Source organism: Lontra canadensis, unplaced genomic scaffold (assembly GCF_010015895.1).
Source record: "Lontra canadensis isolate GAN:19392208 unplaced genomic scaffold, GSC_riverotter_1.0 scaffold119, whole genome shotgun sequence".
In the NCBI taxonomy this organism is placed as follows: Eukaryota; Metazoa; Chordata; class Mammalia; order Carnivora; family Mustelidae; genus Lontra; species Lontra canadensis.
In genome coordinates, this window is record NW_022631113.1 from 2,872,716 (window position 1) to 2,896,764 (window position 24,049).

General features: G+C 32.5%; 1 protein-coding gene across 1 annotated transcript in view; it reads left to right on the top strand.

Moving 5' to 3' along the window:
• Positions 1 to 24,049, top strand: part of KLHL1 (kelch like family member 1) — a 373,856-nt gene that overhangs the window by 251,895 nt on the left and 97,912 nt on the right. Inside the window, exon 6 of the mRNA XM_032841065.1 lies at positions 8,961 to 9,147. Within this exon, the coding sequence (XP_032696956.1) occupies positions 8,961 to 9,147 (187 nt within the window). The remainder of the gene's footprint in view (positions 1 to 8,960; positions 9,148 to 24,049) is intronic.

Sequence of the window (24,049 nt, forward strand, 5' to 3'; positions counted from 1 at the left end):
TTTTGAACTTTCTTAAAAATTCAGAAAAGAGTTAATATCATCTGGCAAAGTGGCTTTTGGAAGGAGAAGGAAATTGTGGAATGGAAGGATCTTAGGCAGTATTATAATAATATTGGATGACTCTTTGGAATGGGCTTGACTAAGATCATAAACTTTTCTAAATAGAATCATCAGTGGATTAAGTCTTGATTGAATTATCAAGGGGTCTCAGTAAGAAAGACACATTTTGAGAATATTTATTCACATACTGTATTTTCCAACATTTTGAATCCATTTAAATAGAAATAGCTTAAAACAGAAGTACAGGTAAAGAAATACTATAATCCATCAACAAAAATTAGAAGGCATAAGTCAATATAAGAAGAAGAATGACAATGCTAAAGAATAAGTTCGGATTTAAGTGTGTAGTTTGAATTGTCAGTGGAACATCCAAGCTCAGTGCTTCTTGGTTGGAAATCAAATGCTTCTTGGTTAAGAGTCAAATCACCTTACAGTAATGTCCAAGAGCCCGAATTATTTGTGTAATAGAGTTTTGCTATTGACTATGACTGGAAATAAGCATGCCATCAGCTGAGTCTGGGATAAATTATTTAGAAACATAAATGTTTTGTTGGTTGTTAAGCAAAGATGTTTTTGAAAGACCATAAAAATGTATGAAGATGATTAATTTATGCATGTAATTTGAGATGTGATATTGCATATATTTCTGCCTATACATTATATATTTTCAAACCTCAATACTAGATGTGTTGTTTAAAATAAATTAATAGATACTTTAATTAGAGTAAGTGATTGATCACTTAAATAATTATCGAGCAATTCCTAGGAGCCTGTAAACTTGTTAGTGGAATTCAACAAGGGGTGGCAGATATTTTTTTTCTGGTTTCCTACAAATTTATGACTAGCATGCATACGAAGCCCTTAAGTAACTATACAGATGTCAACTCATTAAAGTCTGACACGACCGAGAAAAACAAATTGTGTCGATTGTGGCCTGAACATGAGGGAAATCCTCATGGAAGTAATAGAATGTACACTGGACTCTGAAGATTGGGTCATATTTTGATAGAAGCCCCAGAGGGAAAAAGCATTACTAATATTACTTTGAAAAAGGTCAGGATCCATTAGGACCAGAGGAAAGAGGTCTGAAAAGCTAAACGATGAAATACAGAAAAAGACACATGAGGTATCTTGGAGAGTGACTGAATAGCTAAAATGGGTTGTATTTTTGGCCTGCTAGTCTGAAGATATGATATAATGTCCTGGAAGCAATGAAAAACTAATGCAAGCTTTAGAATATAGCTAGACATGGGTAAATTAACAAAAGTGTTCTAAGAGGTGGGGAGGAGGATAAGCTTGAGTAGAACTGATTAGTGGTAAGAGAGGTCACAGGTATCTGGGAGCTATTATAACACCTGGTAAAAAATAGGTGCTGACTACATATTTGCTAAGTGAATGAATGAATGATTGAATGCGTACAAGGTCCAGAACCTACCTAGGATGCAATGAAATTTTTCTGGGGGAAGATGATGTTCATGCAGGGCATGTAATCACTTATTTCAGTTTTAGAAATTTGAAGCTTTCAAACTACCTTTAGAATAGCCAATCTATGTTAAATAACTAAAAGTTAATTATAAATTAGCAGCATTAAACCCCATCTCATTTGTCACTAATAACTATCATCATTTGAGTTAATTTTATGATCTCTACTCATTGTGATTATGTTATTCTTCTTCTTTATTTGTACTGTCAGTTCAGCCAAATATTTTTCATCTCAAGGAATCAAATATTCAGAATTCAAAATATTCTGTATTCAGAATAAAATTAATGAAACTCATCCTTATTTTGCAGATGTTTGTTCCTCAACTATCTGAGAAGGAATTACTCAGATGTATCTGATGGTAGCATGAACATGTCAGTAATTTGTATTTTCATTTTGAAATGACAGTACAGGAGGAGACTTGAAAAGCTACACTGTCTGCTTTCTCATTTATTTAAAAATATAAATAATATCTTCAAGGAGTTTAGTCAGAACAGTGATTTTGCCAGTAGAAAGGATGAGAAGATATTTCTGTCTCTTAATATGTCATGATGCTATCCTTTGCCAAAATTCCTTTCAGTGGATATAAATGGGATTTTAAATGTACTTTAAGGACTTATCTACTCGTGTCAATGAGTTTCTTTCAGGCTTTAGATTGATATCCTGGCTACAGCTGAGTTAGTTCCTCTTGTGGAAGGTTAGGCTGTTCCAGTCCTCGCATATACTCAAATTGCAGCCGTCAAGGTGGTGTCAGCATTGGTGCACCAACTAATTTATATTCCCAGTTGTCAAAGGAGTTGTCCAGTTTCTTCCATCTATGTCTCTGAAAATCTATCTGAGAGAGAGGAAATATACAGAAAACCTCTCTAGGCATGAGGCAGTTTATATCTTCCCTTGCAATACAGAACAACTCTACCTTGGAGCTCCTCGTTTATTACGCTGCTACAGAGTTCTCTGGTAATTTAACTCTCTCCATTCACTGGCACCGTATACTGACAATTCAACAGGCTCTGGGCTTAGGTAGCACTGAGAGTGCTCATTAAATCACTGTTTCTCTTTTGAGAAACCATTTAATAAAAATACCTGAAAATTTATTGTCTCAGACCTATTTATAAGATATTGAAGTAGAAAATCATTTTTTCTTACAGCTTATGGCATATGATAATATTTTATCATTTGTCCTATTCATTCTATCAAGCAGAGAATTTGAAAGACTAGGTATGAAACTGTCACTTGTTCTTTAAGGACTGTCACTTCCAATAGGAATCAATTTTGTTTTATAGATTCAGATTCTGTGAGTAGATTTTTTTAGCACAACACCCAGTAGCAAAACAAAAGTTTGAAATATTATGAAATATTGTGCAGTGTATGAAATTTTGTCACACTGTTATGAATGTGAGACTGTTTTCATAACCTTGATAGCCCAAGGATATAGTGTTAGAAGAGTTAATAAGTCCTTTGGTCCACAGTAAGTCTAAATTTTTCTTACTTTAGGTGTTTTTCCATTATTGCACTCCATATTCCAATGGACTCCCTGACCAGACGAAAGGTACAGATGTGTTTGCTATCCTTTGTACAGATCCTGTTAGTCACCTTGCCTTTCAAATTACATCTCCATTCATGCAGTATTACTCTTCCTTAAGAAACATCTTATAACATGGATATTTTTCTTGTTTTCAGTCATTAACATGACAGGAATATAACACTATAATTTCTATCTTCTAAATAGAACTATTTTATGATATTTTTACAAGTCTGTGGAGATTCCTTAAGAAATTAAAAATAGATCTACTCTATGACCCTGCAGTTGCTCTACTGGGTATTTACCCCAATGATACAGATGTAATGAAAAGAAGGGCCATCTATACCCCAATGTTCATAGCAGCAACGGCCACAGTCACCAAACTGTGGAAAGAGCCAAGATGCCATTCAACAGATGAATGGATAAAGAAGATATGGTCCTTATATACAATGGAATATTATGCCTCCATCAGAAAGGATGAATATCCAACTTTTGTATCAACATGGACGGGACTGGAGGAGATTATGCTGAGTGAAATAAGTCAAGCAGAGAGATTCAATTATCACATTGTTTCATTTACTTGTGGAGCATAAGGAATAACACGGAGGACATTGGGAGGTGGACAGGAGAAGTGAGTTGGGGGAAATCGGAGGGGGAGATGAATCAGGATAGACTGTGGACTCTGAGAAACAAACTTAGGGGAGAAGAGTGGGGGTGTGGGGGGTTGGGTGAGCCTGGTGGTGGATATTAAGGAGGGCACATACTGCATGGAGCACTGGGTGTGGTGCATAAGCAATGAATCTTGGAACACTGAAAAAAAAATTAAATTAGATTAAATTAAAAAAATAAAATAAGATAGAAATCACCCAGAAAAAAAGTCTGTAATGAAAATTTTTATAATATAAATATTTTGATTTTTGCTATAAAATTAGAATACTACATTCTTTATGTAATGAGTAGGTCATGCAGCTCAAACAAATTCATGCATTTGATTTTGTTTGCTTGTGATGTAAGAAAGTTATTTACAATGTTAGAGAAGTATCTATACATGCAAGTTAGTGCAGAGAATCATGACAAAGATTCTAACCAACAGAGTATCTTTTTTGACATGTTATGGAAAAATATAATGATAGGAGACAATTTTTTTTTCTGAATTACATGACAATTTATTCTATTTTCTTATTGGAAGGTTGGAAAAACAATGCAAACTCTAGATACTTGAATAATGCATTCCATTTTCATGAAGCAATACATTTTTAGAGTCATAATTTCCAATGTATTGCAATGATTTGAAGTAAATTCGTATAAATACTCTTGGAAAACTGCAGTTTGATGAGTATCTATGTGTAACTATATGGGATTAAAACATTTATCAATATTTTCATGTTGCTAAGTGTGGCTATTTTAAGCACGTGGTTGAATTTGTCAAGACATCAACAACCAAATTATTGGTATTTTAATGACAAATGTAATGGCCACTTTTAAGAAATAGTGTTTTAATAATTGAATTCTTTTTTTCCCCCCAAAGTGTAGTTAGTAATAAAGCCAATGAAACTTTACAAAGAGTATGCAAAAAGACAATAACAATGTTTTAACACACACAATTGCAAAGAACATATTTAATCAAAATTTATGACATTGCTGGCAACTGGAATGTGCTCTAACAAAGTTATTGTTGAGAATTCTAGGTATAAATGGATAAATAATTCTTATTTTTCATATTAGTCAATTCTGAATATCATACATGTTTCTTGACCATGTTCTATTCTATTCTAAAGGTTTACCCTTTAACTTGCAGATCATTATTTAGTCCCAAGGAAAACCTGCCAAGATGAGATAGGGAGTCAGGACATATTTGCAAAGTGACTGCCTCACTGACATAGATCAACTCATTAGAATTTTATGTAATGTTGTTAATAAAACCTATGCTGTCCTTCTTAATGAGTCTCAGGATATTTTGATTTCTTTTTTTTTCTTTTTCCAAGATTTACTCATTTATTCATTAGACAGATAGAGATCACAAGCAGGCAGAGAGAGGAAGGGAAGCAGGCTCCCCAATGAGCAGAGATTCCCAATGCAGGGCTTGATCCCAGGACCCCGGGATCATGACCTGAGCTGAAGGCAGAGGCTCTAACCCACTGAGCCACCCAGGCACCCCAATATTTTGATTTCTGATATATCTTCTGGTTGACAAAATATTTTGAACATTATTATTGGGAGAGATTAGTATCTTTCCTTGAGGTTTAATACATAATTTATGATATAGTCAATGATTATTCTAAGTATAAGAACATACTAAAAGTGAAGACTTTATGAAACATCCAAGAATGTTTTTAATTGTAAAATAAATTATATTATGATTATTATTGATTGGAGGGGTATTGGTTTGTAGTATCCTAGATAAAAAATCTAATTTGCAGACAGCTGTTATATAAATTATTATGTGTAAACATGAATATGTTTCTAAGTAGTATATAATTTTTGAAACATAACGATATATTTTCCAAATTTGAGTGGCAAAGGAGCTGTCACAATAGTTTAGATTTCATTAAAATTGAAGAATATAAAAAAAGTATTTTTCCTTTGATAAGGAAGAGCAATAATTGTGTGAATCTTAGATTACTGCAGGAAATCTAATGATAATTCAAATTTAAAAGATAGCTTAACCATTTTATTTTTCTGAATTTGTGTCTTATGTCTTAATTTGGGCTGTAATGGTAATGCTAAAAAGTGTTGTCAGAGGAGATGAAATATAGACACAGTCATACTATCTATAAGCAATAATAATAATTTGAAAATACACAAAAATAAATAAAAGCAATTATGAAAAATTTAATTTCTTTCAAAATAAAAAAATAAACTTTAAAAATTGTCAAATGATTAGGGGTATGCTAAAATTAAGAAATTTTATAAACTGTTATGCTACTTAAAGGAAAAAATATTTAAGTACAGAATAGCTTGGTTATTTTATAGAATTCAATTATAAATTTTAGTTTTATTTTGTATATCTTCCTTGTCATACTTTGAAATAATTTATAATATTTTTCACTATGCATACATGAACATTGAGCAATTAATTTCCCTTTAAAAAGTATTATTTGAAGGTATTATAAATAATGATACTTATTGTTATTAATATAATTATTAATATATATTTATTAATATATAATAATATAAATAAGGTTGACTGTCCTCTGATACTGTATTTTGGCAAAATTCCTTAAATTTTCTTTTACAATTACCTACTTTTAATGAAAAATTTGAAAGAATCCTTATTTATTTCTGCATTATGCATTTAGAAACATATAGATATTTAGCCATTCAAGTAAGTAATAAAATTATATTTTTAAGGTTGGCTTTATCATGTTGCACATTCTGTTAATCTATGTCCATTTTATATATATAAAATAAAGAACCAGGAAAAGTTAGAAACATTTCAGTGTCTAATGTGACTTTTCTTAGAAATCAAAACTGTATTTAAAAACTAATCTTTTAAAATTAATTTAATATTAATCTATTGTCTTAAGGTTTTCTGAAGAAATAAAAACTATAATGTAAGCCAACATCAGTGACCTTTTTGATATACAGGACTACAAGAATTCACAAGACTGAACCTTTATAAAAGATACAACTTACTAAACAATTTTATATTTTGGTAATCCTAAACTGTTTATTAAAAATTATAACTTCAAACCCATACAACTAATGTGCAAATTTTTTTAACTTTAAAATAAAAACATAACCCAAGTCTTGCATTTATTTAAATATTATACTAACCTTATTTTTAACATGGTGAAAAAATATAAAAGAAGGCATAGAGGTATTTTTAAGTTAAAACAAATCCACTCTAATTAGTTCAAAGAGTCATCTACATATTGGGACTACTGTATGAACGAACTCCTTTTAATGTAAGTGACACTATGTACCCATAGGTCAAACTTATAAAATATTTACATCTATGCTATGAATCTATTTATCTAAAGCCTAAACCCTTACACAAACTTCCAGTTGAACTCATTATGAGTTAGTTTTCCAAGAAAAAAATACAGAAATGAAGCACATATCTTTTGAATTTTTTCTTTTTTTTTTCCAATTTTTTTTCTCTTTTTACCCCTTTCATTTTGTATTTAACTGTTTATCTGGATAAGATATTCCTAGAGTGTGCTGCTAATAAAAGAATAGTTTCTTATGATCAACTAATCCCAAGTTTCTCCAAGAAGGTGTAAAAGGGAGAGAAGAAGAGAAAAATGATGGGAGCCAAGTTCAGCCATATATACATTTATCACCAGAAAACCTAAATGTTTTCCTTTTAAGGAGAGGAAAAGGTTTATATGTAGATCAAATATAATTTGATACCCAGATGACCAAAAGTCATATTAAAATACTTTTTTTCTTTTACTTTATAAAGATTACTAGGATCTTATTGGAAATAGATATTCACTTTGGTGGTTATTTTTTTTTTTTTTTTAAGTTACTAAAAGAGTAAAATAGTAGTCCCTAAAAAAAAAAAAAAAAGTCCATTAGAGATCTCCTATCCTATCCCATAACATTTAAAAAAAAAATTCTTTTTCTTGTTTAGTGTTTAGAATGAAAGTGGGTAGGAAGGCAACTAAGATTTCAGTATGTAAAAAAACGCAATGAAGCCAAGAATTTAGTTGAACAACTTCCCTTCTATATTCCAAAGTATTTTGGTAGCTCTAATACATTACATTCCTATTCAGCCTCAGAGGTATTGTTCTTTCTCACATGTTACATTCATTATTTTCTGTGTTTTTATGTTCTTCTTGTCAATTCCAACAATGTATGCATCACAATGACTGAATAAATTTACTTAATTAAGGTTAAAAGGTGAAATCTAATTATTTAGTTATATGCTGCTATCATATGTTAGTTAACTTATTCATTCAATACATATTTGTGTCCAGATGTGGTAAAGTTTCTTATCAATGTGGATGAAAAGGCCAGTGTATTAATATTAAACTTTCAGCTTCTTAATTTTCTAAATTTATGTGACAGATTTAACTGTCACTTGAAATGAAACATTCATTCATGAAGAAAGAGAAAGTGATCCTGAAAGAATCCAGAAAAAAAGAGAGTCTAAAGAAAAACAGAAGAGGAGGAAAAGAAAAGGTGTTTTGTATGTGCTCAAAGAAATGTACACAAAAGAATCTGGGGGGATGAAACCCTGGTGTAGCCAAAGAGACACATACTACAGCTTCAGACAGCTGATCTCACCCTATTCCTCCCTCAGGTGCTGGATTTTTGGTATAAAAGTTCTTAATTTCACTATTGGAAACTGTACCTTGTCTACTATACTACTTTCCATCTGCTTGCATCCTTAAAGAGATAAGAATAATTGTTTTCATTTTTATTGATTTTTTTTTTAATTTAAAAAGGGTTTAAATTATACCTAGAATATCTTAATATAAATAAATGAAATTTACGAAGATTGTTACCATGAATTTGTTAAAGGTTATTTTTTAATTTCCTTTGCTGGACATGTTTATGGCCAACATAGCCAACTATATTCAATTTATAAACAGGTTTCATAAGACGAAAAGGAATAAAAAAATGATTTCTGGAAGTTCCTTTAAACTCTGTGTCATAAAATGACAATAAATAGTATTGAAAATAAAATCTATTTTATAGATAATAAAACCTATTAGATTTTATAGAAATAAAATAAAATAGAAAATAAAATCTATTCTGCTTCTCATGGAAGGCCTTCCATTATACTCATTTATTTTTATTTATCAATGTAATTAGTTGTTATTACATTCTTCATCCCTCTCAGTACATGGGTAATATCACAAGCATTAAGCTTCTAATTTTAACTACTGATGTCATATACTCATTCCTATAAAAACATTATTGATGGTGATTATGTATTATTCACAGATACTGGCTGACCTAGAAAACCATGCATTATTTAAGAATGATCTGGAATGTCAGAAGCTGATTCTGGAAGCAATGAAGTATCATCTATTGCCAGAAAGAAGAACTTTAATGCAAAGTCCAAGAACTAAACCTAGAAAATCTACTGTTGGAACTCTGTATGCAGTAGGAGGAATGGATAACAACAAAGGTATACAATTCTTCATCTCTATGTAATATACACCCTGTATCATATCATGGCATGATCTTAATACTGTAATCTGTATAATACCAACAAAACTCACATGTTTTCTATGTTAAGAACAATCTGAAGGGTTTGAAGAGGTGGGGGGGGTGGGAGGTTGGGGAACCAGGTGGTGGGTACTAGAGAGGGCATGGATTGCATGGAGCACTGGATGTGGTACAAAAACAATGAATACTGTTATGCTGAAAATAAATTTAAAAAATGTTTAAAAAAAAGATTTAATATTAAGGGAAAAATCCAAATACCACCTCTTATTTTTCAGTCTGTGTTTGCTGCTTCTGCTTATTATTCATCTTTAAAGCCTTTATCTCTTGTGCATTATGGGCCAGACTTCATATGAAATGAAATGGGGATTTAAAGCACTTAAAAAACACAGGCCAAATAATGTGTTGGATATATTGCCAACTGTATTTCAATTCCAAGCAAAGAAAATATAATGTGCCAGTCATATGCTGGCTGAGAACAATATTATGAAGAACAGAGTTTCTTTTGAGGCATTTAGAATCTCATATGTAAGCCCAACAAATAAATAGACAACTATACATAGTGGCAGTTATACTTCAGAAACTTAATGGTGATTACCAATTAGGCCCTTCAGAAGGAAGTGAATGATTCATTTAAAAGTTGAACACATACATTTGAAGGTTTCATTCTTACTTTTCTGTAGTTCGTGGGAAACGTTCCATGAATATTTGTCTTCAGCTTGTCTTATGTGATACACAAGACAAATACAACTGCCATACATTTGTGTCTGGTAAGTGATATAATTATCTACTATATATATATATATATATATATATATATATATATATATATATATTAGGATTTTTATTTGAGAGAGAAAGAGAGAGCATGAGCTGGGGGCAGGTGGAGGGTGGAGAGGGACAGGGAGAAACAGACTGTCTGCTGAGCAGGGAGGTAGATTGGAAGTGGGGTCCATCCCAGGACCCTGAGCCAAAGGCAGACTCTTAACTGACTGAGCCACCCAGGTGCCCTAATCCACAATATACATAGTTGACAACAACAGACTATACATACATGTTTGATCTCTATTGAAGAACTTTGTTATCAAAGAAATAGAAGGAAACAACAAGGGATGCCTGGGGGTCTCAGTCATTTAAGCCTCCAACTCCTGGTTTTGACTCAGGTCATGGTCTCAGGGTTCTGGGATCAAGCCCCACCTTCAGGTCTATGCTCTGTGCTCAGCGGAGTCTGCTTGTCCCTCTCCCTCTGCCCCTCCCATACTCTCTGTGTCTCTCTCTCTCAAATAAATAAATAAAATCTAAAAAAATAAAAATTAAAAAAAGGAAGCAACTAAACTTACTTCACCATTGTTAAGTGAGATCCCAATATAGCAGCTAAAAGAAAACACTTTAAGTGATTGATCGGGAAAGACATATAATTCCATATTTTTGTCTGTCATGAAGATACCTTGTGGCCATTATGTGGTTTTCACTAGTCTAATTTTTTGAGAAGTTTACTTTTTGTTTACTGGGACATTGATTTTTAGTAATCATCACATTAAATGAGCACTAGAGAATTTCTATTTCCATTTACATATATTTTGTATATACGATATCTATGTTATATATTATGTATATATAAAACTCTCAGTTAAAGGGGGTAAATAATTTGTTGCTTTAGGAAGTAGGGAAATGGCTTCATCTCTCTTTCCCTCCTTCTCTCCCTCCATTTTTTGCTGATCCTATAATATATGTCATTACATAAAAGAACATGTCAGACATTTTCAAAAAGTGTGGTTCAAATCCCTTTTTTTAAAGTGGTGAAATAGAAAATATCAGGTACAAATCTGATAAAAATCATTAGAACTTATACTAAAAATCGGAAGAAATTTTTCAAGCTAAGACAACAAATCTAGTAACCTATACCCATGTTGTCCTTATGACAGTAATAAATACCAAATGACATACATCACATGACATAGTCATCTTTTATAGCAGAAGAATGTAAACTTTATTTTAACATTATAATATGTTCATTATATCTGTAAAAATAAATACCCTGATTTCCATGGCTTTCAATAAATATACACAAGTCTCAGATTTTATAAATGGTAGTGGTTTTATAATATTTACCAAATTTTAAAGTCAAATGAGTGAAATTCATTTTGAAAAAACTGTATTCTACAGGAAGAATGCCCATACAAGATCAATTCCACTTGTAAATCTGCACATAATATTTTTTTTTTTTCTGAAGAAAAAAAAAAAGGGGGGGCAAGAAGAGAAGAAAAAGGGGAAAGGAGTAGGAGGGGTAGGAAGAGGATGAGAAAGAGAAGGTAGAGGAAGAACATTTATTGAATCTGGCTTGCCTTTAATTAGTAGTGAATAATAAGCATAAATTAAAATGGATAAAACTACTATGCCATTAGAGAACCAAAGAACATGACTAAATTTGAATTTTTAAATCTAGTGACTTCAAATTGTTGTAGCACAAAAGAATATGAGACTATGGAGTCTACTGGGTTAACCTGTTGCCAGCGTTTGAATTTCTCAATGCAGTTTTTTTTTAATTATCTTTCTTAGGGATTCCGAGTCTCACTCTAGAATTGAGTAATACCAACAATTTAGTTATTGTTGCATATATTCAATAAGTTAGAGGCTTAAAAGAATGTGATAATATAGGAAGTCTGAACAGATATTCCAGGTTAAATCAGCAATACAATGGAAAAAATTATTTGAAGGAACATTTAAAAAATTTCACTATATCCTTAGTCCTATGGGAATGAGATATTACTATCCCATAAACTTAGCTAAAAATCTAATACTTAATACCAAACCTCAGAGAACCCATTTTTCCTAGTGAAGCAGAAATTTATAAAAGCCCAATGTTTCAAGGGATTTAAAGAGCAAACAGAACATTTTCACAGTAATCCCTCCTATTTGTATCATGCTTTTACTGCTTTAATAGTGCTTTCTACACCTTATTAGCTTTTATCTTTAAATAGACATTAAGATTTTATCTTAAAATTGTGTTTTCTTAGCAGGTAATGAGGAAAAGGGAATAAAATGTGAAAAAGAGAGAGAGAGAGAATAACCCAAAGAAAAACTTACAGCAAAAAGTTGAAACTTACTTGGCATGATTAATTTGAAAATGAATACAATACCTAACACTTGGTGTTTTTTCAATTATTGACATATTTATATTGTGCCTGATAAAGGGCTGTATAAACATTGTGTTGGAATTCCTCTTCAGCTAGATAATTACTAAGATTCAGATGATATCAAATGAGATAGATAAACTATAGACACAATTCTGGCAGATCTTCCACAGACATGAAAATTCAGAGCACTGGCCTCTCCTCTCTCCCTTCTTATAATCGTATTTATAGGCATTCAGTGCTGATGCAAATCTTTTGCACATCTATTTTGTTTTGTTTTGTTTTTAAAGATTTTATTTATTTATTTGACAGAGAGAGATCACAAGTAGGCAGAGAGGCAGGCAGAGAGAGAGGAAGGGAAACAGGCTCCCTGCTGAGCAGAGAGCCGATGTGGGACTCGTTCCCAGGACCCTGAGATCATGACCTGAGCCGAAGGCAGCGGCTTAACCCACTGAGCCACCCAGGCGCCCTGCACATCTATTTCGTGCCCGGTTCTGCATTAAGAACTGTGTACCATGGTGAACATTATGAATATAGCCCCTACCTCGCAGAGCTACCAAGTTAATCTGGGAAAACAAATAATAAACAAAATATTTACAAAATGAATGTTACAAGAAGGAAATGGCAAGTAGAATGAGTATAATGCCCTTGGAGCAGACCTGGTCTAATCTAGGAAAGTTGGAATGGAAGGATGATCTTGGTGGTAAATTCCAGACTCTAGGTATATCAAATGTGAAGGTTTCCAGTTGAGAAAAGGGACATCTTCCAAAGGAAAAAAAAAAAAAAATGGAAATAAATCTCTTATGGCTGAATTATGGCCGGTAGGGAAATGAAAGCATGGTGGTTAGTGGAGGAGAGACACAGTGGGCTTCAGTGAGAGACTTTATAGGATCAATTCTGACTTGAAACTACAGAGGTTTTAGAAGGCTGATGATGTTCCTAGTGGAGAAAGCAGTCTTTGAAATCAGAGAGATGCCCTTTCAAATCCAGAAGTTTCACTTAAAATCTCTAGTATAGGGGCGCCTGGGTGGCTTAGTGGGTTAACCCTCTGCCTTCGGCTCAGGTCATGATTTCAGGGTTCTGGGATCGAGCCCTACATCGGGCTTTCTGCTCGGCAGGGAGCCTGCTTACCCGCTCTCTCTCAGCCTGCCTCTCTGCCTACTGGTGATCTCTCTCTCTCTCTTTCTCTCTCTGTGTCAAATAAATAAATAAATAAAATCTTTAAAAAAAATCTTTAGTATACTTTACCCTTCCTCAACATTATATCCATTTCTGTAAAAATTATATTCATTAAATGAGATGAAGCATTAGATTAGACTAAAACATAACAAAGTATTCCAATATGTTTGGTACCAAAGGGACTCTTCCTAATCATGTGGAACAAGGCCAAGTGGTGTAGGCACTTTGGAGACAGGAGATTATCCAAGTTCTGTGAAATAACAGTGATATGACACAGGGAAAGGAATAAGATATTCATATAAATGACATTTATATTTATATTTATATTTATATTATAAATTATAAATAATTATATTTATATTATATTTATATCATTGATACATTTATATCAAATGCCTTTTATGCTAATATGAACATTCAAAAATGATGAACCAAAGAGAAAAAAGAATCAAGCGATACATAGATGTTTGTAATGTGTTTTAGAAAGTATGATTTAATTGATTTCTATAACAGGAAAATACTGAAAAATAAATCTTTAAGAACTTCGTAATTTATAGCATATTTTAAAGCCAATTAAAATATTATTATAAGAATTAATATTTGTGGGGCGCCTGGGTGGCTCAGTGGGTTAAAGCCTCTGCCTTCAGCTCAGGTCGTGATCCCACCTGGGATCGAGCCCCGCATCGGGCTCTCTCCTTGGTGGGGAGCCTGCTTCCTCCTCTCTCTCTCTGCCTGCCTCTCTGCCTACTTGTGATCTCTCTCTGTCGAATAAATAAAATCTTAAAAAGAAAATTAATATTTGTTCTACTATGAATTGAGAAATGAGGAGACAGAAAACTAAATATGATTTTTAAGAAGCAATAAATACAAGCTGTTTTTATAAGGAGAATGATTTTCTTTAAATGTTGTCAACTGAAATCAAATGTGGATTTAAATCAATGCAGCAAACTATACTGATCAATTTGTTGTTTTTTAGTAAGAATTTTGTTACAAATCACACAGTAATCATAAATATTTTAGAAGGTTGATATAAAGGTAAAACTAATCACTTTCAAGTGCTTAAATTGACTTAACACTTATGTGTGATTCATGTAAACTATGAAATAAAATTTGGTGGTAGTGATTAATAAAAAATATTTGCATCAAAATATTGTTATTGGATTCATATTCTGATATTGACTGATTATTAGACAATTCCTTAGAAAAAGGAATAATTTGGTTTTGTATTGATCCAAACAGTACTTTCTTGGAGATAACTTCTTTCTACTAAAGCATGTATTGAAAATCTGATAAATATATAATAGTATAGATAAGAAAAATCGGCTTATAACTTAAGTACAATCATTGTTAACAGAGTGGTATATTTCCTTTCTCAAATTTTAACGTACATGTGCATGAGTGTGTACAGCCCTAACTATATATCTACATTTATATAGAGACATACCTATTAACATTTGTCCTCATAAAATCTCTGTGATTCTCTAGATAGGTATATAAGTATATGTGAATTTATTAACCTTCTTAAAATTGTTATTCTTGTTGCTTTTACTCATTATTTATATGTGTAAGTTTATATTTTTTTCAAAGATTTTTTTTAAGATTTTTTTAAAATTTATTATTTATTTGACAGAGATAACAAGTAGGCAGAGAGGCAGGCAGAGAGAGAGGAAGGGAAGCAGGCGCGCTGTGGAGCAGAGAGCCCGATGCGGGGCTCGATCCCAGGACCCTGGGATCATGACCTAAGCTGAAGGCAGAGGCTTTAACCCACCGAGCCACCCAGGTGCCCCCAAAGATTTTATTTATTTATTTGACAGAGAGAGAGATCACAAGTAAATAGAGAGGCAGGCAGAGAGAGAGGGGGAAGCAGGATCACTGCTGAGCAGAGAGCCTAATGTGGGGCTCGATCCCAGGACTCTGGGATCATGACCTGATCTGAAGGCAGAGGCTTTAACCCACTAAGCCACCCAGGTGCCCCTGTAAATTTATATTTTATTAACATTTTAAAATACATTATATCAAGAATCTTACTAATTCTTATTCACATGGAAATCCCACAGATTTTTTTTTTTGAGCTTAAGCTTAGTATTAAACAGTTGGTGGAATTCAATGCTTTTTTTCTGTAAATAACGCCATCATCAGCATCTGCATGCATTAGGAGTTTTTCCTAACTTTTGAGTGTTCTTTATAAAGATTACAAAATGAAAAATTATTGGGTGGGAAGGTAAAGCTGTTGTAACATATGAGCTAATATCTTTCCAGAAAGTTTATAAGAATTTATAGTACCACTAAATTATAGAGTAGTGACAGTTTGTCTTCTCAACCAGTTTTTTGCCTTAAAAAAAAAAACTTATAAAAATTTTCTAGCATAACAATAGTAGAAAAAATTATACAATGAAAATTCCCATTTCTTGCCATTTTATTTATATTTCTCTTAAAAGTGAAAGTGAGTTTTTGTATACTGAATTTTTATGTATAAAATCTTTTGTAGAATGATATAGAAGGACATATTAGTTCCTTCTTTTCTAATTATTATAAATTTTATTTCAGTATTATGAGCTAATTGCCTTTACCATATAGTAGAAAGTCCAGTAGGAATAGTTTACGGTGTGAAACTTTCATTTTCGTTAAGAGGAAGAATGCTAATATTTTACAAATTTGCTGTAGATATCTAACAAGTAACACAGCATTACTTAGGAATTTCTGGAGGAATGATGCCTCTTGTATATGAAAATATATGTAGATTGTGGATAACATTAAGTTGTCTCTCAAAGAGAATTTACTTTCCTTTTGGCAGACACTCCTGAGTAAGAGGAAAACCCTTCCTCCAATTCAGGATTGGATGATTTGAGACTATGATGTAGTATTTGTGAGAGCTGCTTTATTCCTGGTTTCTTTCCAGTCTTTATATAAAAGCCATTCATCCATGGTGGGCCCTAAATACCCTTTTATTTTCAGAAGGATGAGCTCTACCTCATTTCTAAGAAGTACTCAGCTTCCTCTTCTGCCTGGATTTCAGATATGTCTTAGGGCTCAGCAAATGCACGGAGAAGACAAGCAATGATGCTCTGTCATGCTCTTTTTTGAGTCTAAGGTTGTAAGGGCCTTGGTTGTCTAGAACTGTAGTTAGGGTCTTCCCACTCCAGGAGACTCCCAAGAAGCCTGAACCCCATGAGTATTGCCAGGGCCCTCAGCCTCAAGGGACTTGTGAATCAGAATCATAGTTAAAACCAGAGGCTCCTGTGGATTTGTAATTTCAACAATTCCCATTTCTGAAAGTTGTCTCTTTTATTTGAGACTTATAAAATAATCTTTTATATTCTCATCTTATTTATGTTTTATTTTCACTGATTAGTTACTTAAATGTTTTACATATTTAATTTATATCCTGTAATGAGTAATTTCAACATCTAAAGTTTGAGTGTCTAAGCCTGTTGTCTGTTGTTTCCGAGAAGTCTCATTTTTGTTAGTTTGGTTCTCTTTTGTTGGGTAATATTACTTTGAAGTTATAGTTAATTTCATTTGCTCTGGGGACCTGTGAAGGACCTAATTTGGGGATGCTTTTGTCTAGCGAGGATGAGTTAGCTTCAGCCAAGAACCAGGGGCACCACTGACATAAGCCCAGTCAGCCCTCTTCAAAGCTCCAGACTTCATGCAAAGTCTCTGGTTATCTTTTGCTTCATTTTAGGCCCCAGGCAAGTGATGCTGATCCTTTCACAAGCACAGACATCTGCCCCAGGGAAGGGCTGACTTCTGTACTCCTTAGCTCTCTCCCAGGTTTTACCTCTCTGTTCTTTCAGTTACTTGGTTGTGCCCTTGTAGTTTTTTCTCACTCTCATTTAAATCCAGAAATGAAAAAAAAAAAAATAGTGTTATTGTTGTAATTTGCCCAGGTTGTATTGGTGTTATAACGAGAGGGCACAACAGCATGTCTTCTGTTCTCCAATCAACAGAAGGCACCTTTCTCTTTTCAATTTAGAATTTTTCTCCATAGATTATTTCACTTGTTTTATGTCCTATCTTTTATGGAATATATTTTGTTTAGAATTCAACTATTGGCAACCTGACTTTTTTCTCCCTTTCACGTATTTATAAAGTTGATCATTGACATATCTGTGGTTAAATAATTTTTGAGTATTCACAAATTTGGCAATACTATTGAAATATAACTTTAAAATCTCTAAAATAGAGATTATAATTCTAACTCAAAGTATTAAATTAGATCCTGTAATAAATTAGAAGAGCTCTGATACAATGTAGATGGTGACTCACTAACAATTTGATCAAATCCCCCCACATTCTTCTGATAGAGAATGTAACTAAAACTCATACCAGAACTTAATTAGAAATTGATACATGTCTTGGTTCTGAAGGATCATTAGCAAATATTCAGAGCTACACGTTTAAATTCATGAGTTTATCTGTTCTAATATATTAACTCCCTTTCCTGATTTATAAGCAAACTGGAGAAAGGAATTTCTGGTTTTGTTTTTTTTCTGTTTTGTTTTGTTTTTTTATTTTAGAGAGTGGGGGAAAGGGGTGGAGGGGCAGAAGGAGATAGAGAGAATATTGAGCAGGCTTGGCACACAGCATGGAACCCAACAAGGGGCTTGATCTCGCTACTTGAGATCATGACCTGAGCCAAAATCAAGGGTCTGATGCTTAATGGACTAAGCCATCCAGGTACCCCCAGAACTTTACATTTCTAACTTCAGGTACATTGTCAATTCTAGTATACTTTCAGCAAATATTTGCCATATTTAAATTACAACTTATTTAACTGATCTTAATAGATGTCCAAAATGAACAAATCTCATACGTACATATATATGAAGCATTAACTTTTAAGTGTAACATTGATCAATATAATCTTTGTATTCATTTGAAATTCTCCTTTATTTATAATCATTTGAGGACCTGAAAAACAGACTATAAGTAGAAGATTGCTATTGCCTGAATAATTTTCCTAATATGACCCTTCAAGCAGAAGACAATCTCTTGTCTTGAATCTCTATCTGTCTCCAGTAACTGAACATTTAGGAATGATAAAATCACTTCATCAATGATGTATTTTCAATACCTAATTCTAAGAACCACCATATATAAATTTCACTTACTTTGTACAACAAACATGTTGACAGTATATTCCTGATCATTTGATTTTAACAAAAGTTCAGAAACATTCTTAATTTCTACCTTTCATTAAGTATGTTTAGGTAGAATTTAAATGCAAAGATCTGTGTAATTCTGAAATCTGTGTTATGTCTTCTACCCTTTTGCCCACATTTAACCTATTAATGATGAGTTGTGCTAAATGACTTTTTTAAATGCCAGTATAAAAGACTGACATACTTTTAATTCTTAGTATGTGATTTTTCATTAGGATTTTACTGAATGTTAGGACTAGTTCTCTCGAGAACACATTAGGAATATAAGGAAGTATGCAATTGAAAATATAAAATATTCTCTATTATATTTATTTCTCTTTGATGTTTTGTAAATTAGTTTTGATGCACACAGAATTATAAATATTTTAACTATTTCCCCTTAATTTAAAATTCTCTATCTGATCAATTTCTCATAAGCTTTACATTTCAATAACATATCTTCAAAATGTAATAGAGACATTTCATAAGAATTCTGACTGTATTTTAAATTTTATTCTAAGGATAGGTATAGAGAACTATTAAACTAGTATTTTTAAATAACAAAGACATGCATTTGCTTTATCTCCAGAAAACTTATATACATGAAAACAAATTTATAAGGTTCATATTTCATATATTGTGATTAAGATTTATTTATTTGACAGAGAGAGAGAGAGAGAGCTCACAAGCAGGGGGAGCAACAGAGGGAGAGGGAGAAGCAGGCTCTCCACTGAGCAGAAAGCCTGATGCAGGACTTGATCCCTGGACCCTGAGATCATGACCTAAGCAGAAGGCAGGCACTAAACTAACTGAGCCACCCAGGTGCCCTTCGTATATTGTTTTTAAAATAAAAATTTCTTATTATAAGTGTTTCAAATTATTCTTTTTTATTTAACTTTTATGTCTATATTATTTCTTCAAAGAATAAATTATCCATGTGAATAGAGCAACTTCCAGATATGAAAAGTAAAATTCCTACTTTTCTGTGACTTTGTAACACATGGTATAATTATTAAATAAAAGCTCTATGATTCAGACAAGGTGATTATATTTCCTACTATAAAAAAATCATTAATATCCTGTCTAGAATACACCCAGTCAGCAATATTTCCATCTAATGGGGCTTCAAACGTCTGTCATCAGAATTGCTCTGCCTTCCATAGCTAATCAGTTATCAGAGCCTGTCTGATTTACATCAGCATTTCCACTACATTGGTTGAAGCTTTATCGCCTTATGCCTGCAGATCTGGGGTAACACATGTGTTTCTCTAATGAAGTGTTTTTCCTTACAACGTATAAGTGAGCTACATAAAGATCTTCCTACCTCCGGTCTCTCTCCAGCTCACTACTGGCAAATCAGTTAATCCTGACTTCTAGCATAATCACTAAAATGCAAAATAATGATATGATGATGATGATAATAATAATAATAATAAATAAAAATAAAAATCTCCATTAGTCCCCATCTTCCAGGTAGAGCCCATTCCTTATCAGTGTATTTATCCTTCAGTGTCTACCATGTCAGATTTAACCAACAGGTTTTTCCTAATTTCTCTCCATCAAAAATGTCTTGATAGATTACCTCTAATCTTTATCAAATTTCACTACTCATTTCCTCAGTGTTGAAGCTTTACACTAGTTGAAGTATGGTCCATACATAAACATTGCCTTTTGCTTCAGTGTCTTACTCCTTTTATCACCCCTTCCTTCGTTTGTCTAACCCTACTTCACTATCTGCCCGCCCCTTAGCTACATATTGTCCATCTTTTCTAATGTCTCAGCATTTCGTGCTTACCACTTTTATTACACCAATCGTTACATTGAAAACATGTTTTTATTTTATTTTTCCCAAAATTTTATAAAATTTTTGAGCACATAGAAGTTAAAAGAATCATAAAGTGAGCATCTATATACTCAGCCAATTTTATAGTTAATTGTAAGCTCATCCATCAAAGTTTTTAATGAATTCAAAGTTGTAGCCACAGATACACTTTATCCTAAAAACACTGGCATGCTCAGTATTAACTAGATTTCAATATATTTTAGAGCTTTTAGGTAAAAATAACATATACTAAAATGCATAAATCTTGTGTATCCTTCAATGGGTTTTGCCAAATATATGTATCTATATAATTCAAACCCCTAACAAGGTTTAGAACATTACCATTGCCCCCAGACACTTCCCTCATACCCCTTTCAATTAGGCCCCAGCTTCCACATCTCCAAAAAGAACCACTCCTTAAAATTTTTTTTACCGTAAATTAGTTTGGCCTATTCTTGAACTTCATATGAATGTAATCACACATTTCATATTCTTTAAGGTTTCTATGAAACAATATAATATTTTGATGATTCATCCAGGAGGTTGTATATACCAATAGTTCATTCTTTCTAATTATTTAATAATAACTGTTTATCCATTTTCCTATTGATGAGCATCTGGGATCTTCTTAGTGTTAGCTATTACAAATTAGGCTGCTGTCAACAACCATGTACAATATTTTTGCAGCCACTGCACATTTATATTTGAGATACATAAGCTGATATTATGACTCAAGATTTGCAAAAAAATATGTGTGTAAAACATCACTGAAAATGTTTCCTTCTTGAAAACTACATAAATATGTGACTAAATCACAAAAAGTGCTATTTTCATAAACTACATAAATACGTGACTAAATAAATCATAAAAAGTGTTGTTTTCATTATGCCTAAACCTATTTGCTTTTTCATGGTTTGTGTTCTACTAATAATAACATTTCACATGTGCAACCTGGGCTTTTTGGCATTTTTTATGAATATGAAATATTACTTGATATACCAGAATTATAGGATGTAATTTTACTTAATGTCAAAGCTTTTGAAGAATTTTATGTTAGTTCTGTTTTACACTCAGGTAGTCTTGATGTATGATTTTGAGGAATTCTTTTAAGACCATACAGCATTAATGTGGTTTAGAAATACAAATGCACATTTGTAGATAATGATCTATACACATAATGATATATCCACCAAGAGGTGATTTAATAGCAAGAGTAAAATGCATGAATAAACACCAAAGGGGATAGGCACATTTAATTGATGCTATTACAATGGAGTCATATTAACTTTACATATTACTCAAGGAATCCAACCGTACCTGTTGAGAGACAGAGATAATTTCAATGATGAGGGTATGGTCAATTTCAATTTCTGTCGAGTAAGCATGAGATGGGAAAAGTGAATGTTGATACCTCAGAAATCCCCAGTATCTGTGTCATGTGGGAGTTTAGTTGTACATCTAATTAACTACTTTTTTTAACTATTAAAGAAAATTATAAACAAAGAATTGAATATTCCATTTTCTATCAAAAACAAAACACCAAACCAAAAATAAGTTTCCATACTAGTATTAAACTTTTGAAAATATAATTATATACATTTGTAAGTACATACTACACATATGCATGTGCACATATTTATGGGAGCCCATATTAATGTACATTTACTAGAAATGTAAGGGGTTTTCAAAAAAACAATTTTAATTATTTTAACACTTGCGGCTTACCTACAGACTTCAAGGCCTCACTCCTCACCAACAACTCCAAATACCTTTTGGTGCATGACATTTACTAATTTTGGTAAAACTGAAACAGAGCTCTGTGAGCTTTATGATCTTTAATAAGATAAGTAAGTATACCAAATGTTGGTGTCCCTATATATAGAGAGTGAGAATTATGTTACATATTTCTGAGACACTGTGAGAAATATCAACAGGAACACATGCAAAAACCAATTGATTCAATAAGTGATGGTGGGAGTAGTATTTTGAAGTGTTATATTTATTCATTGATGGTAAATTTTTGTTCATAATTAAACCATTGGTGTTGAGGCATTTATGGTTCATGGAACAAACCCAACCCTAAGTAGTTAACTAAGAAACATCACAGTAGTAAGCTTCTGACTTCTAGACTAAGCTTCTTTTAAAAGGAAGTTTATGAAAAACATGAGTTCACTTATAAAAGCGTATAGCTATGCTTTTGCATCAAAACTTGAATGTCAGTATTAATTTAATCTTTATCCAGATAAGAGTTTAAAAACAGATTTATTCTTTACTGTAAGGATAGTAAAATTAAGTATATTTTATAGCAATTATACAAATGAATTATTTTCACATATTATACTATTTTTAAGCTTTACTTGATCTATTGTCATAAGATTCTAGTTAAAGATATTTTTGTTGTACATAATTCCAATTTCCCTTTAAGTTTCTTGTTTACAAGAATCTCTATAGGCGGCCATTGTCAATGTCTACCTCTGAAGCATGGGCGTGAATAAATAATAGTTTCATATATTTGGCAGTCTAACTATAATTTTTATATAGGTGTTTACATTTTGAAAAGAAAATGTGATTTTCTGATAATTCTGCTAATATTGCTTTTTCTCCTACATTAGGAAAAAACAGATTTTGGGTTTTTTTCATCTTTGCCTCAATTATTGGAAAGTAATAATTATGAAATTAGACTGTAATTGTTTCCCTTCTATAGCTGGTTCTTCAGCATTTCTTAGGTTCTCAGATGACCAACTCGCTCTTTTTGAATTATCTAATTCTGCTACAAGTATTCGTACTAACTTCTAGTCACTGTTTTTAGTGCTGGTACTAAATAGTAAAGGTCTCTGGCCTGTTGTAGCTTAAATGATGTTCAGGAGGCAATAAACAAGCATACATGTTAGTATGAAATCACTCATGTGATGACTAGTTATGGAGAAATATAAAGTGAAGAAAGCAGGATGAGTATAGGCTGAAGGCCCATGTTGCCATTTTATGACGATTGGCTGGGGGAGGCCGCTCTAATGAGTTAGATCTGACACACACATTACTATATGGTAATTTGTTCTTTTCCTTTAAAAAAAATGAAGATTTACTTGACTTATTATAACCAACAAACATTTGCCAAGTGCCATTTTCTCCAAATATTTCTCTTATATTGGCATTCTAAGAGCAAAGGTTGGCAAAAACTATGGCCCACAGGCCAAATTTAGCCCTCTATCTATTTTGTATGGCTTTGATTTTTACATTATAAGCGTTGAAAAGAAGAATAATATTTAGTGATGCATTTAGTGAATATTTGCATTTTGTGAAATTCATATTTCAGTAGCTATAAAGTTTTATTGAGCCTCTCTCATTTGTTTGCCGATTGTTTATAGCTGCATTCACTCTATAATAACCATATGGTTACAACAAAGAGACCCATAAGGAGACCCACAGACTACATTTTTTACTGTCTGGCCCTTTATAGAAAAAGCTTTCCAACCCCACCTACAGAAGAAAATAAACCTCTCTACAGTATCTGTAGGAAACTTGTAGTGCCAAATGCCACATTCCCTTGACCCACCTTTAAGGCAGGTCGAATAGACAGTTTCTGTG